Raw genomic sequence first — 12,051 nt, forward strand, 5'->3', positions numbered from 1 at the left:
ACTGGATCCAATATATTACAAGCATTGCCTCACTTACTCCTCATAACAACTTTACAAATTAAGTAGTTATTGACCTATTTTTCACATGAGGAAACTGAGGCTCAAAAGGTCCAGCAACTTGCTGGAAGTCATAGATTCACTCCTTATTATCGTTGGAGTGTCTTTGATGTGCCAGGCCCTATTTTGGTCTCTGGAGCATACCACAGTTAAGTATTGGACCAGAAATTTCAACACACATCTGATTTCAGCGCCTGCATGCTTATCTGACAGGCTCAGCTGCTTCCCTGTGTGATTGAGCCTGTGGATGTTACTTGTAATGTAGCCTACATGCTTCGGTCCTTAATAGTAATGGCTAATGCTGAACCCATTTTCATAGTCTAGCTCAGTTCCCATCTTTGTAACACAGAGACAGACAAAAATGTAGCTAAAGTTATTTTCCCATGATGTGCAATTTTCTCTCCTGAATTAAAAAATGCTATAAGGTTTTATATTTCCATCTTTGAGTAACTCCTATAACTTCAGAAGGAAAATCCTTTGGGAGCATAGAGTTAGAAAAGACACACTGGGTTCAAGTCTCTACTTCTAGCTGTGTGATTTAGAGCTTTGGTTTCAACATACTAAAAAAAAAAAAGAAAGGAGTATGAACTGACTTTAGAAAGTTGTATAAGGGCTGAATAGGCTAATAAATGCAAAGCATACAGTAAGGGGAAGATGAATGGCAACTTTTATTCAGGAGGATGTGGATTGTAAAGAGGCCACTGGAGTTTGCAATTAGGTTGATGATGAATGTTGAGAGCAGTTTCAATGGAAAGGTGGGGTGGAAGTCTGGCTGGAGATGAATGAGAGCTTGAGAAAGGGGCACCTCGGAGTGTAAAGGTTACTTGCTGCACTAAGAAATATGTTGGCTTAGGAAAGGTAGATGGGGCAGCTTGACAAATGATGTAGATTAAGCGGATTTTCTTTTTTTTTTATGAGGAAAACTAAGTCTTTGGCAGTTAAAGATTTAAGAGGTAGTGAAGAGGGTGGGAGTTGAAATGAGGGGAAAAGAGAGAAAGAAAGAATTGATGGAGCCAAGGTCTGGAATCTGGTGCATGAAGAACCTAAACCTTGGAAATGAATGGAACTTTCTCCTCCTCTCCTCTTTTCTCCTGTCCTCTCCTGTCCTCTCTCTCTCTCTCTCTCTCTCTCTCTCTCTCTCTCTCTCTCTCTCTCTGTCATTCCCTCTTGGGATTGTCAGCTGCCATTTTGTGAGGACATCCTATAGAGGCCCACATGGAAAGGAACTGAAGTCTCCAGCCAACAGGAAACTGAGGTTTGTCACTAGTCATGTGAGTAAGCTTGGAAGGAGATCCCCCCCACCAGTTGAGACTTTAGATGAGACTGCAGCCCCAGCCAACAGTTTGTAGCTTTATGAGAGATTCCAAACCACCCAGTCAACCCACTCCTGAATATCCTAACTCACAGAAACTATGAGATAGTAAATGTTTGTGGTTTTAAGCTGCTAAATTTTGGGGTAATTTGTCACACAGTAATATATAACTAAGAACTGCTAACAATGAAGGAGAAATGGTCACTGGAGAAGAGGAGAAAAAGCATGGAATGGCTACTGAGATAATGAGAAAGAGAGGAGTGAACCAAACAGTGCAAGTCTCGTGGCAAACTATAGTTGGGACTCACCTGATTAATGTGCCAGTTAAATATTCAGACTCCTGAGCCTGAGATTCATGAATCAGGCTCCCTTGGGAAACATCACTGGGAATCTGCATTTGGAATAGAGCCCAAATGATTCTTTTACAGAATCCTTGAGTTAAAGGATAATTTAGAATAGAGGTAAAAGTGGGACAGAAACAGCCGCTAAGGCTAGAATTTAAATTGGGAGTTATTTCATAGCACAAACTGACATCAACTCAGCACTATGTTATGGATCTATAAATAATTTCTAAGTTTCATCAACAAATTCTGAATTAGTGGGAATTGCTTTCTATCTCTGTCTAAGAAAATATTTTCAGCATCCTTTCTCTCTCTCAGTTCATTCCCTATGCAGAGATGCTCTCTGCCTATTCTAATTTCTACCTCACTCCAAACTTCTCTGGCCTTGGTGGTCAGGACTGTGCAATTCAGTAGAAGTGCTTCCGGTTTCTGGGATTTCTGGGGCCATCTTAATGCACAGAAAGGTATTACGTGAAGTCATGCCGTAAGCTTTTGTGAATAGGGCCTTGGCAGGAAAATCAGAAAGTGGGATGCTCTGGGCAAAATAAATTCTTAGACTCTCTAAGCCACAGTTTCTTCATTTAAAAAAATATTATAACACCTACATGGAAGAGTTGGTGTGAGGACTGAGATTATGTGTCCGGAAATAGCAGCTCTCAATATTAAGAGGGATAGTTAGGATGAAACGCTTAGGTGCCCTGAATTTAATTATCTTGATGTTAGAATGATTTGTGTCGTGAATCTGCTTCCCTGTGACTATCCCAATAGGGCTCCAGCCATAACCTGAATGAGACATGAGTATTTGGAGGAGGGAAGATGGAGCCAGTGTGCTTTTAGCCCTGAGTCAGCAACTCCAATACTGGCTGAGTATTAGCATTGCCTGCAGCCTTCACTGACAAATGAGGGTTCTACCCCAGACCAATTAATTTAGAATTTCTGCCAGTGGGAACCCAGTTGTGTTATAAACACTTCTCAGGTGATTTTAGTGTACAGCTGGTGATGAGAGACACTGAACTAGGCACTCAAATTAAAGTACAATAGTGGTTTCATTGGTATTTTAATTATTGTGCACTAAATTAAACAATATAAAATCAGGATGTAGTAATAGAAAGAAGTCAAATAAATATATAGGGGTGAATCTGAGCCAAAACGGAACAGATGAAAAACCATACATTTCCAAGAGAGATTAAGGATATTTACTCCTTCGAAAGATCTTTAGAATTCTTAGCTAGAATCAAGGAAGCAAAACTTTTTCCTTAGTGCTGGGAGTTTTGGACAGGAATTTTTAAGTATCTGCTGAGATTTAGGACATTTACAGAGAAACAGAGTAGCTACCGTTCAGAAGGAATATTTTCCCCAGGCATGTAGTTGTGTCATGTTGAGTAGAAAAAGAGATACAAATCTGAATATGCATTTTTGACCATAAGTATATTAAAACAAAGAAAGCTGAAAAATGCTTATGAATAAGTTTTATGAATAGAAAAAATCATGATACCAAATTCTATATGTGAGAATGATTCATATTTTGAAAATACAATCTTGAAAATTGTGTTTATAGAAAAACACTAAAGGGTAATTATAAAGAAAGCCAAATAGTTATCCCTCAGGGTTGGGAATAAGGATGGCCTTTTATTAATACATTCTCCTATCTATGTTTTTAAAAATGATGATGTATTATTTTTGAATTGGAAAAGGTAAACATACGTTAAACACTCAGGACAAAAACTATGAGAAGGAAAAGAGTAAGATATAATCAGAGATAGATTTGGGGAGATGGGATCATGAGTGTTCTCTTTTTTCAATTATTTTTCCTGTTGAACATTTTTGCTATATTTTTTTTATAACTGTAATAAAATAAACTCTATTTAGAAAGAAAGATCACATCCTGTCTCCTTGTTATGTTATTATCTGACAAAGGGAGTTGCGTGGAATATTCACAGAACATTTTAAAGTCTAGGAATCAGTTAGCTCAGGTGTTGGCAAACATTTTCTGTAAAAGACCAGATAGTAAATATTTGAGGTTTTGTGGGTCTCTATTGCAACTACTCAGCCCTGTCTTTGTCGCAGGACAACAGATGTAGATAATAATTCAATAAGAGGGAGTAGCTATGTTCCAAAAACAACTTTATTTATGGATAATGATCTTTGAATTTTATATACTTTTCATGTGTCATGAAATAACCATTCTTGTGATTTCCTCCAGCCCATACCATTTTAAAATGTAAAACCACCCCCAGGCTGTACAAAAATCAGGTGGCAGGCTGGATTAGGCCCACCAGTTGTAATTTGCTGACCTGAGTTAGATAAAAGCAGGAATAGGATGAATGACACATCCCACAGTTATGCTCAAAGTCCCTGACAGAGTTGGCCAATAAACTTTATATTAATCTGTGATTTCTTTGCACTTTTTTCTTTACTAAAAATTTGCCCCTCATTTGGATGTCTTAGGAAAAGGATGCCAAGCCATTTCGTTGAAACATTCTTATAGAAGATGACCTGAAAAAAATGCTAATGCAAATCCAGGTCTCAAATATTGAGTCTTTTCTGTGTTAGGCATTTCTGGAAAACAGAAACATGAATAACATATATCTTATTATAAGTCAGTGATGAAGGAATTATAGGGGTATACACAGGATACTGTAGGATCACATAGGAGGGAGAGTAATTCTGCGCGTGGAAGATGAGTTTGTATTTATTGGAGAAATTGTTAAGAAACAATCTGGTAGGGACTTACTATGTAGTTGTCATGGAAAAAACAAGCATTGCAGAAGACAAGTGGTTTAAATTACAATAGATCAAGTCACTATGGAATACTGATGAAAAATTACTGTTGTAGAAGTGACAAACTTTGTAACAGTAATCAAGAGAAAAGGCTTTATAAAAAAATTAGTCCCCCCAAAAATCACAACAGCATGGGCTGAAGGCACCAACTTTTTACACGGGGTACAGCCGTACAGCACCATTGTTCCTGTGCCCCCTCCTCCCCCCCCCCGCCAGAAAACCTTTTCCAGATCTCTTATTGCAGCAAAAATGTTTAGTGAGTGAAATCACAAGCTGTTGTTTCAGTCAACAACACGAAATGTATAAAATAATGAATGGGAAGACTGATTTTTTTGAAAATTATGCAGAAAGCAAACAAATTAAGTACTGGCTTGGTACAATTTGTGCATTATCAAATGCCAATGTCTATCAGGCTATCAGCTAAAGATGTTTTCTTTAACTTAAATAAGTATTTCCTTTTAAATTCCCCCCCACAATAACTTCACTATTTTGCTGTGTACCCGCCGAGGCTCTTTTCAACATAAACATAAAAATTCATGAATGGACTAGCTCGTGCTCTATGAACTATCCACATTCTAACCCAGAGTTCCTAAATGCCCTGGTGGTCAGTGGAGGTCAGAGTAAGGACAGGTAGCTCCTCTCCTGGAACTACTTTTATCTCTGTGTAACTCCAGTTACAAGCAGCAACCCTAGATTCTGGGCTGCTCTCAAAAATGGGATGCTTTGCGTCCCACTTAAACGTATTAAAGAAAAGTAAGCCTCTCACCGTCTTCATGCCCAAATTTCTAGGCCTGACAGCCTCACTGGGAAAGTGGAGCTAAGGATGTGGAGGGCTACATTTCACATCCATTGGCCAATAAACTCGAAACTCTGGAAGCACCACATTGTTTCTGAAGAATGTAGACTATCATGTGTTACGTTACAGAAACCTGAACAGGGAGGGTTAACCAACTGTGTTTGGATTCAGAAGAGCTGGAAACCTCTCCTGGCCAGCACCGCCCTCGTGTAGTGGAAATGGAGAAATCGGCATTCTGGACTCAATGCAAGATGGCCTTCTAACTGCAGTCCCAATTTCAGTATTTCATCACGTAAAAAAACCTTCCATTTAAAAAAAAAGTGCAGTTCCGTAGTCTTCTTACTGTAACTAGTGTGGTTTAACACGTCCATGGTATGGTTAAGAGATTCATTGCTCATCAAGGAGCGTCCTCCAACGTGCAACCTCAAATTGCAAGCAGCAGGAAGAGGGCAGGGATGGCCAGCTCCTTTTTGCAAAGTCTGAGTTTCTCTTACCCAGTACTCCTCAGGTCACCGTGAAAAAAATAATCAGATAACAGAGACGTTATTTATCTTAGAATATTTTTATACTAGAGATAACGAAGAACAGAACTTGACAGCCTAAGGAAAGCGAACATCTTCAACGGCTACCCCTCCAGCGCCGGGAACCTGACGGCCCAAACGACGCCAGTTGTCGCCCGTTGGTCCCTCCCACCGCGGGCGAAGGTCGGTCAGGCGGTCACCGTACGAAGGCCCCGTCCCCACAAAAACTTCCGTCCCTGGACCTAAGGGGGCGGTCCCATGGGCGGCCCCGGATGTGACGTAAAGGCGCGCCTTCCATTTTGTGGAACGCCCGAGCAGCTAAGTGCGTCAGTTGTGGAGATACGTAGACGAGTTGAGTCCTGGTCTGCGGGGAGGTAGACGGCTCCGTCGCAGACTACGGACCTCTCTTGGGTCTCAGCTGCCAAAGATCCTGTCCGGTAGGTGAGTGGCTCACTTTGAGGGAATGGCTTCTCGGATCGAGGCTTCTTCATGGCTACTCAGATCGCGAGTGGCCAGGGCTGCTCTCTTTGCGGAGGACGGCGTCCAATGAGCGCAGTTTATTCGAGGTGGGCGCTGGGGCACGTCTCCCTTTGGGGATTGTTTGAGGGGAAGTGAAGGTGGAAGGGCGGTCGTGGTTACGGTCGTTTTTACACGGAGGGGTTGTGCGCCCCTCCCTGCCTCTGATTCACTAGTCGAACCCCTCGAGTAGTGAGCCGAGAGCTTTGCTCGGGGTGTGGTTCGGGCTTTCTGCGGGCGGGTACGGTGACTCCGGAATAGTGGAGTCGGGGGAGGGGGCGAGAAGGGAGTTTGGCACGCGCGGCTGTCCCCCCCCCCCCGCCGGCTACCCCACCGCCATTTTGTGGCAGCCTAGCGTCCTCCCGCCGCCATCTGCGCAGGCGCGGCCGTGGCCTGGCGAGATTCCGTCTTCTACCCGCTGTGACGCTCCTGGGAGGCGGCGACGCGCGCTCGGCCCGTCGTCATTGGGCTGGCCTTGCGGAGGGCGGGGCCGGCTCCGCCCGCACTTCTCGGCCTTTCCTAACTGCGGCAGATGGGAGGGGGCCAGAAGAGCCGGGGAGAGTGTGAGGCTGCGCAGTTCCGGAGGCGGCAGTGGGCGTTGCGGTTGCTGTGTTCTGGGCCCAGGGAAGGAAGGATCGTGTTGGGAGCCGAGTTTTAATTTTGTCTGCAAGGGACCTGGCCTAATAAGAGGCACTCTTGGCAATCTTGTTTATAACATCACCCGGTAAACATTTTATTTTATGCTGTTTCTGTTTTTGATCCCTTGATTAGGCATGCCTTTGACATTCACTGGTGGTGTCTCAATTGAATTATTTCCTGACAGGAACTACTAGCCGGGCGTTATGAGTGGCTGTCGAGTCTTCATCGGGAGGCTAAATCCAGCGGCCAGGGAGAAAGACGTGGAAAGATTCTTCAAGGGGTACGGGCGAATAAGAGATATCGATCTCAAAAGAGGCTTTGGTTTTGTGGTAAGTAGGTAGTTAGAGCTTCTTGAACTGCCTGTTGTTAAGTTCGTAAAGATTTTGATCAGCAGCGTGTTGGATGTCATGGAGCACAGGTGGTGTATCTTTGGGAAATGCTATGTGTCCCTAAGACAGTGAACAAAAGGATTTGCCGGCGAGAAGGAAACCCGGCCTGATCACTTTTCAATTAGACTCATTATCTGTATAGCACTGTCATTAATACACTCGTTCCATTCTGTTTCATGTTTTTGGTGCCCTTAATATGTGGTAGAATGTACTTTGAAAACTGTGTAAAGCGTTACCTTTTTTCATGCTAATGCCTCAGGAATTTGAGGATCCCAGGGATGCTGACGATGCTGTGTATGAACTTGATGGAAAAGAACTTTGTAGTGAAAGGTGAGAACCTTATTTTTAGTTTTATGACTATTTAGCATTGTAATATAGAGCATTCCAGGTTTGGGGTGTTTTTCTAGGTCTCATTGCTTAGGTGAATCATAAAGGTTTTTGTTTCCTGCTCTAGGGTTACTATTGAACATGCTCGGGCTCGATCCCGAGGGGGAAGAGGTAGAGGACGCTATTCTGACCGTTTCAGTAGTCGCAGACCTCGAAATGATAGACGGTATGTGATGGCTTCTTTGAGCAATCATTATTGCAGGGGTAGTTAGTGATTAAGAACCATTAGCAATACGTGATTCTGATACTTACCATATAGTCAGTTCTGTTATTCCTGTGTCAGTCTAGTATTTCTGATAAGTCTGTGTAATGAGTCATAAAATAATTCAGAAACTGTTGATGAACATTTGAATGACTTGTCATATCTGACTGCTTAAACTTGCTCAAAATTGAACAAAATAAGTACACATTGCTGCATTGCTTCCATTGTTGAATACTCGTTTCCTTCCTCAGAAATGCTCCACCGGTAAGGACAGAAAATCGGCTTATAGTTGAGAATTTATCTTCAAGAGTCAGCTGGCAGGTTTGTTGTAATTCAGTTTTGAGATATTTTGATGTGATTTTTTTAAAAAACTAATGGGTAGCTAATTTTTTATTTTATTAAAAGTAGTTTTATTTTTAATTAAATTAATGGACTTAATTGTAATTTTAAATTTTTAATTAAATGTAACTGGGGGATATTTCAAACTTTAATATTAGTGATCAAATGTAAATGTTTTGAGGATATTTTTTCTTGTTTTTAAAATCAATTTTAACCAAATATTAAACCCTTTATTTGCCAGCCTATCTGTGTCGTTGGCCTTATGACGAGGAGTGCCTGTGGGTTATCCTAATCGTTGTCTTGGTCACTCTTGGTTGGGCCTGGTTGACTTTGCCAGTCAGCTCCTACAGTGATCAATTGGCCACCTCTAGATCTGTGTTTGCCGGTCTAGACGTAATCGGGGCACTTTCTTGAAGTGCCAGGTTGCAGCGATCCCAGAGCGCTGATAACGTGATCTGATCCTTAAGTTGAGAGCTGTCTTCCTGTAACGCTTCCGAATAAGAGGTCCTGGTCGAAAAGAGTTGAAAGATACGAAATTAGGTGGTCGTTGGAATCCTGATCGCAGTAAAGTGGTCCTTGGTAACTGCACAAGAGTAGAACATGTCTGCATCGCCAGTAGTCTGCTAATAGGGAGGGCTGTGCGATTAAAGGCTTCCATCGATTGGGTAGTGTCCTTCAAGTGGGTGGCGAAGAGCCAGTCGGGCATATGTCATGAAGGTTTCTTCGACCGATTAACGGTTTGCTGCTTGACTAGCCTAGGGAAATAATAATAAAGGTAAAGTAAACTTTTTTAATGACATATGGGGCACAAAATAACTGGTGTCTTGTAAATGTTCTGTTTTTAAATATAAAATTTCTACTTTAGTCTTTAAAAGTTGTATTGTTTCTTTTTGTTTTGTTTCTGTTTTTTTTTTTTGTTTTCTTGTTTTCCTTTTGTATTGAGCTCAGTATAGACTAATACTATTTAATGTTAAAATCTGAATTTTCTTGAAGCATTTTGCTTAAAAGCAATTTGCTATTAGCTTTATTTCGTGCCCTGACATAATTTTTGAATTCTGATAGAATACAAGTGTGGTAAATGCCATGTTTGTACTTTATCTAACATCTTCTCTTTCAGTAGTCTTGTTTTTATACCATGTGGTTGTTTGTGTGCCACGTTTCCTTTTCTCGGCTTAACACAATTGTCTTGTGTTAAGGATCTCAAAGATTTCATGAGACAAGCTGGGGAAGTAACCTTTGCGGATGCACATCGACCTAAATTAAATGAAGGGTGAGTATGTACTGAAGATTATGAGAGCCTTTTAAAATATCTTGGAAATTTTACCGTGAATGTTTCTGAGTACTTAAAATTTGCACATGTTCGAATGCACTGGTGGTTCCCAGGGGATATTGGCCCATGTCTGGAGAGTTTTAAACATCCTACAATGCCCAGGAAAGCCCCCCACAACAAAGAATTGTCTGGCTTAAAATGACAACAGTTCAGAGGTTGAGAAACCTTACTCGAATGCTGCATTATCCATTGAGAGTTAAGACTTGGTTATAGCAATAGCAAAATGAACATAGAAAATCTAGATTCCCGTAACTTGCGAGACTGTAAGATGTATATAATTCCACAAATTTTTTTTTTCTTCATTGTAGGGTGGTTGAGTTTGCCTCTTATGGTGACTTAAAGAATGCCATTGAAAAACTTTCTGGAAAAGAAATAAATGGGAGAAAAATAAAATTAATTGAAGGCAGCAAAAGGCACAGGTATCTCTCTAATATTTTTAAGTTAAAGTCGTGTTTTGCAGATAATGTAGGGCCTGCTACTTAAGTTGTATTTTTTTTCCGCCTTGCTAGTAGGTCACGAAGCAGGTCTCGTTCCCGGACCAGGAGTTCCTCTAGGTCACGAAGCAGGTCTCGTTCTCGGAGTCGGAAGTCTTACAGCCGGTCTAGGAGCAGGAGCCGGAGCCGGAGCCGGAGCAAGTCCCGTTCTGTTAGTAGGTCTCCTGCACCTGAGAAGAGCCAGAAACGTGGTTCTTCAAGTAGATCTAAGTCTCCAGCATCTGTGGATCGCCAGAGGTCCAGGTCCCGGTCCCGGTCCCGGTCCAGATCAGTTGACAGTGGCAATTAAACTGTAAATAACTTGCCCTGGGGGCCTTTTTTAAAAAAAAAAAAATTCCCAAACCATACTTGCTAAAAATTCTGGTAAGTATGTGCTTTTCTGGGGGGGTGGTATTTGGAGGGGGGTTGGGTTGGGCTGGATATCTTTGTAGATGTGGACCACCAAGGGGTTGTTGAAAACTAATTGTATTAAATGTCTTTTGATAAGCCTTCTGCTCACATTTTTGTGAATGTCTGAAGTATATAGTTTGTGTATATTGACAGAGCTCTTTTATAACTAAAGCAAATTTAATTTTTTGTACTAGAAAAATTTTGAACATTTTAGTTCCTGGTTATTCAAATATGTTAATTCAGAATTAGTTTAATGACTCAGTTAAACTAATTAATAGCTTTGGACACTTAAAAGAGCTCTAAATTTGCTTGTATATAAAGGCTTAATTTGAGTTTTCCTTGTTAGGGTCAAGGGAGTCCTCCCATTCACCCTTTAACAGCTGCCTGGCAAGGGCGGTAAAGCAGCTGTTTGTTATTGATAATAAAAGATTACAAAACTGCTTTTTTGTCTTGTTTGTCTGAGGAAGTATGCTCTTTACTACTCCCTCCTCTTCTACATTCAACGTGTTGAAAATGCCTTGTAGAAAATCCTGAAATTGGTTGGGTTGTTTTTTAATTTAAATACTTATTTTGACATTGTCAGGCTGGTCAAATGATGGGCAAAGAAGGCAGTGAATTGTTTAAAACAATGACTAACAGTTGTTTGAGTTTCCCGAGTATGTGACCCTCCCATGCTCTTTTCCTTTATCCCTGACTTTGTCGACATCAGGTTACCTTATTGTAACAGTTAATGTCTCATGCCTGTCTTAAAGGTGGTAACAATTTTGATGGTCAGAGATCATGTGGTTGTTTTTGTTGTTTTTAAATCAATGCACATAAATGCTTTAAAGGGCTTTCACATAGCTTTATCTTTTAGTCCTGAGGTGGCTGTGACAATATATGTTGAGAAAACAATAGTGAAAACTGCTTGAGGTTCTGTGTCCATCTTTAATATTTAAAGTGTTAGAGCCCTCTACCTGCAGGTGAGGAGATTGATTAATGGTGTGTTACAGGAGTCTTGGAGACTTAGTCCTCTAGTTGAATACTAGGCTAGGTGAATATTTGGCAACTGAATAACATTTGCGGAATCTTCAAAATTACCTGTTATATACAGAAGGTGCCAAAAAATAACATTTTAAAGGAAAAACTTAAAGTTGTAATATGTACTGATAACAAAAGATGACTACAAGTCGTATACATTTTTTGGCACCTCCGGTATGTAATAACCAGTACCGTTGGAAATTCAGAGCCAAAGAGAGCAGGTAAGTGGTGGACTGGTATTAGACCCCAGAAAGTCTAGTTCAGAATCCTTAAACCCCACACTTCAGTTATATATTTATCTGCCCTGCCATACAGGGATTTTGAGGAAAGCACTAGGAAGATTGTTTTTGGTTTCCCCAAAGTGTGAGGATCAGCTAGGAGGACTCGGGGTGTGGATTTGAAAGCTTTTTTGGTATACTACCATGAAGGCTACTGATTTCCTTTATTCAAGACACTAGAACTCGGGCCATAAAATTGTAAAGCTGATCCTTTTAAAAGGCTGATTTTAGGGAGTTTATTTGGTATACTTGTTTAAGT

The 12,051-nt window shown here is 41.0% G+C and overlaps 1 protein-coding gene across 8 annotated transcripts; it reads left to right on the forward strand.

Moving 5' to 3' along the window:
* The first annotated feature begins 6,072 nt into the window (after positions 1–6,072).
* On the forward strand, positions 6,073–10,934 carry SRSF5 (serine and arginine rich splicing factor 5). 8 transcript variants are annotated; one of them, XM_081047583.1, is made up of 9 exons: positions 6,096–6,249; positions 6,705–7,048; positions 7,148–7,292; positions 7,612–7,682; positions 7,807–7,905; positions 8,193–8,262; positions 9,477–9,550; positions 9,919–10,029; positions 10,120–10,934. In XM_081047583.1, the coding sequence occupies exons 3-9, from the start codon at positions 7,167–7,169 to the stop codon at positions 10,391–10,393; spliced, it is 825 nt and encodes a 274-aa protein (XP_080903709.1). In that variant the 5' UTR covers positions 6,096–6,249; positions 6,705–7,048; positions 7,148–7,166; the 3' UTR covers positions 10,394–10,934. The 8 variants fall into 8 exon arrangements, with proteins under 8 accessions (XP_080903714.1, XP_080903709.1, XP_080903708.1 ...); XM_081047582.1 differs by having other exon boundaries at positions 6,110–6,374; positions 6,675–7,048; XM_081047581.1 differs by having other exon boundaries at positions 6,110–6,374.
* The last annotated feature ends 1,117 nt before the right edge of the window (positions 10,935–12,051 follow it).

The sequence above is a fragment of the Rhinolophus hipposideros genome, assembly GCF_964194185.1.
Source record: "Rhinolophus hipposideros genome assembly, chromosome: 5".
NCBI lineage: Eukaryota > Metazoa > Chordata > Mammalia > Chiroptera > Rhinolophidae > Rhinolophus > Rhinolophus hipposideros.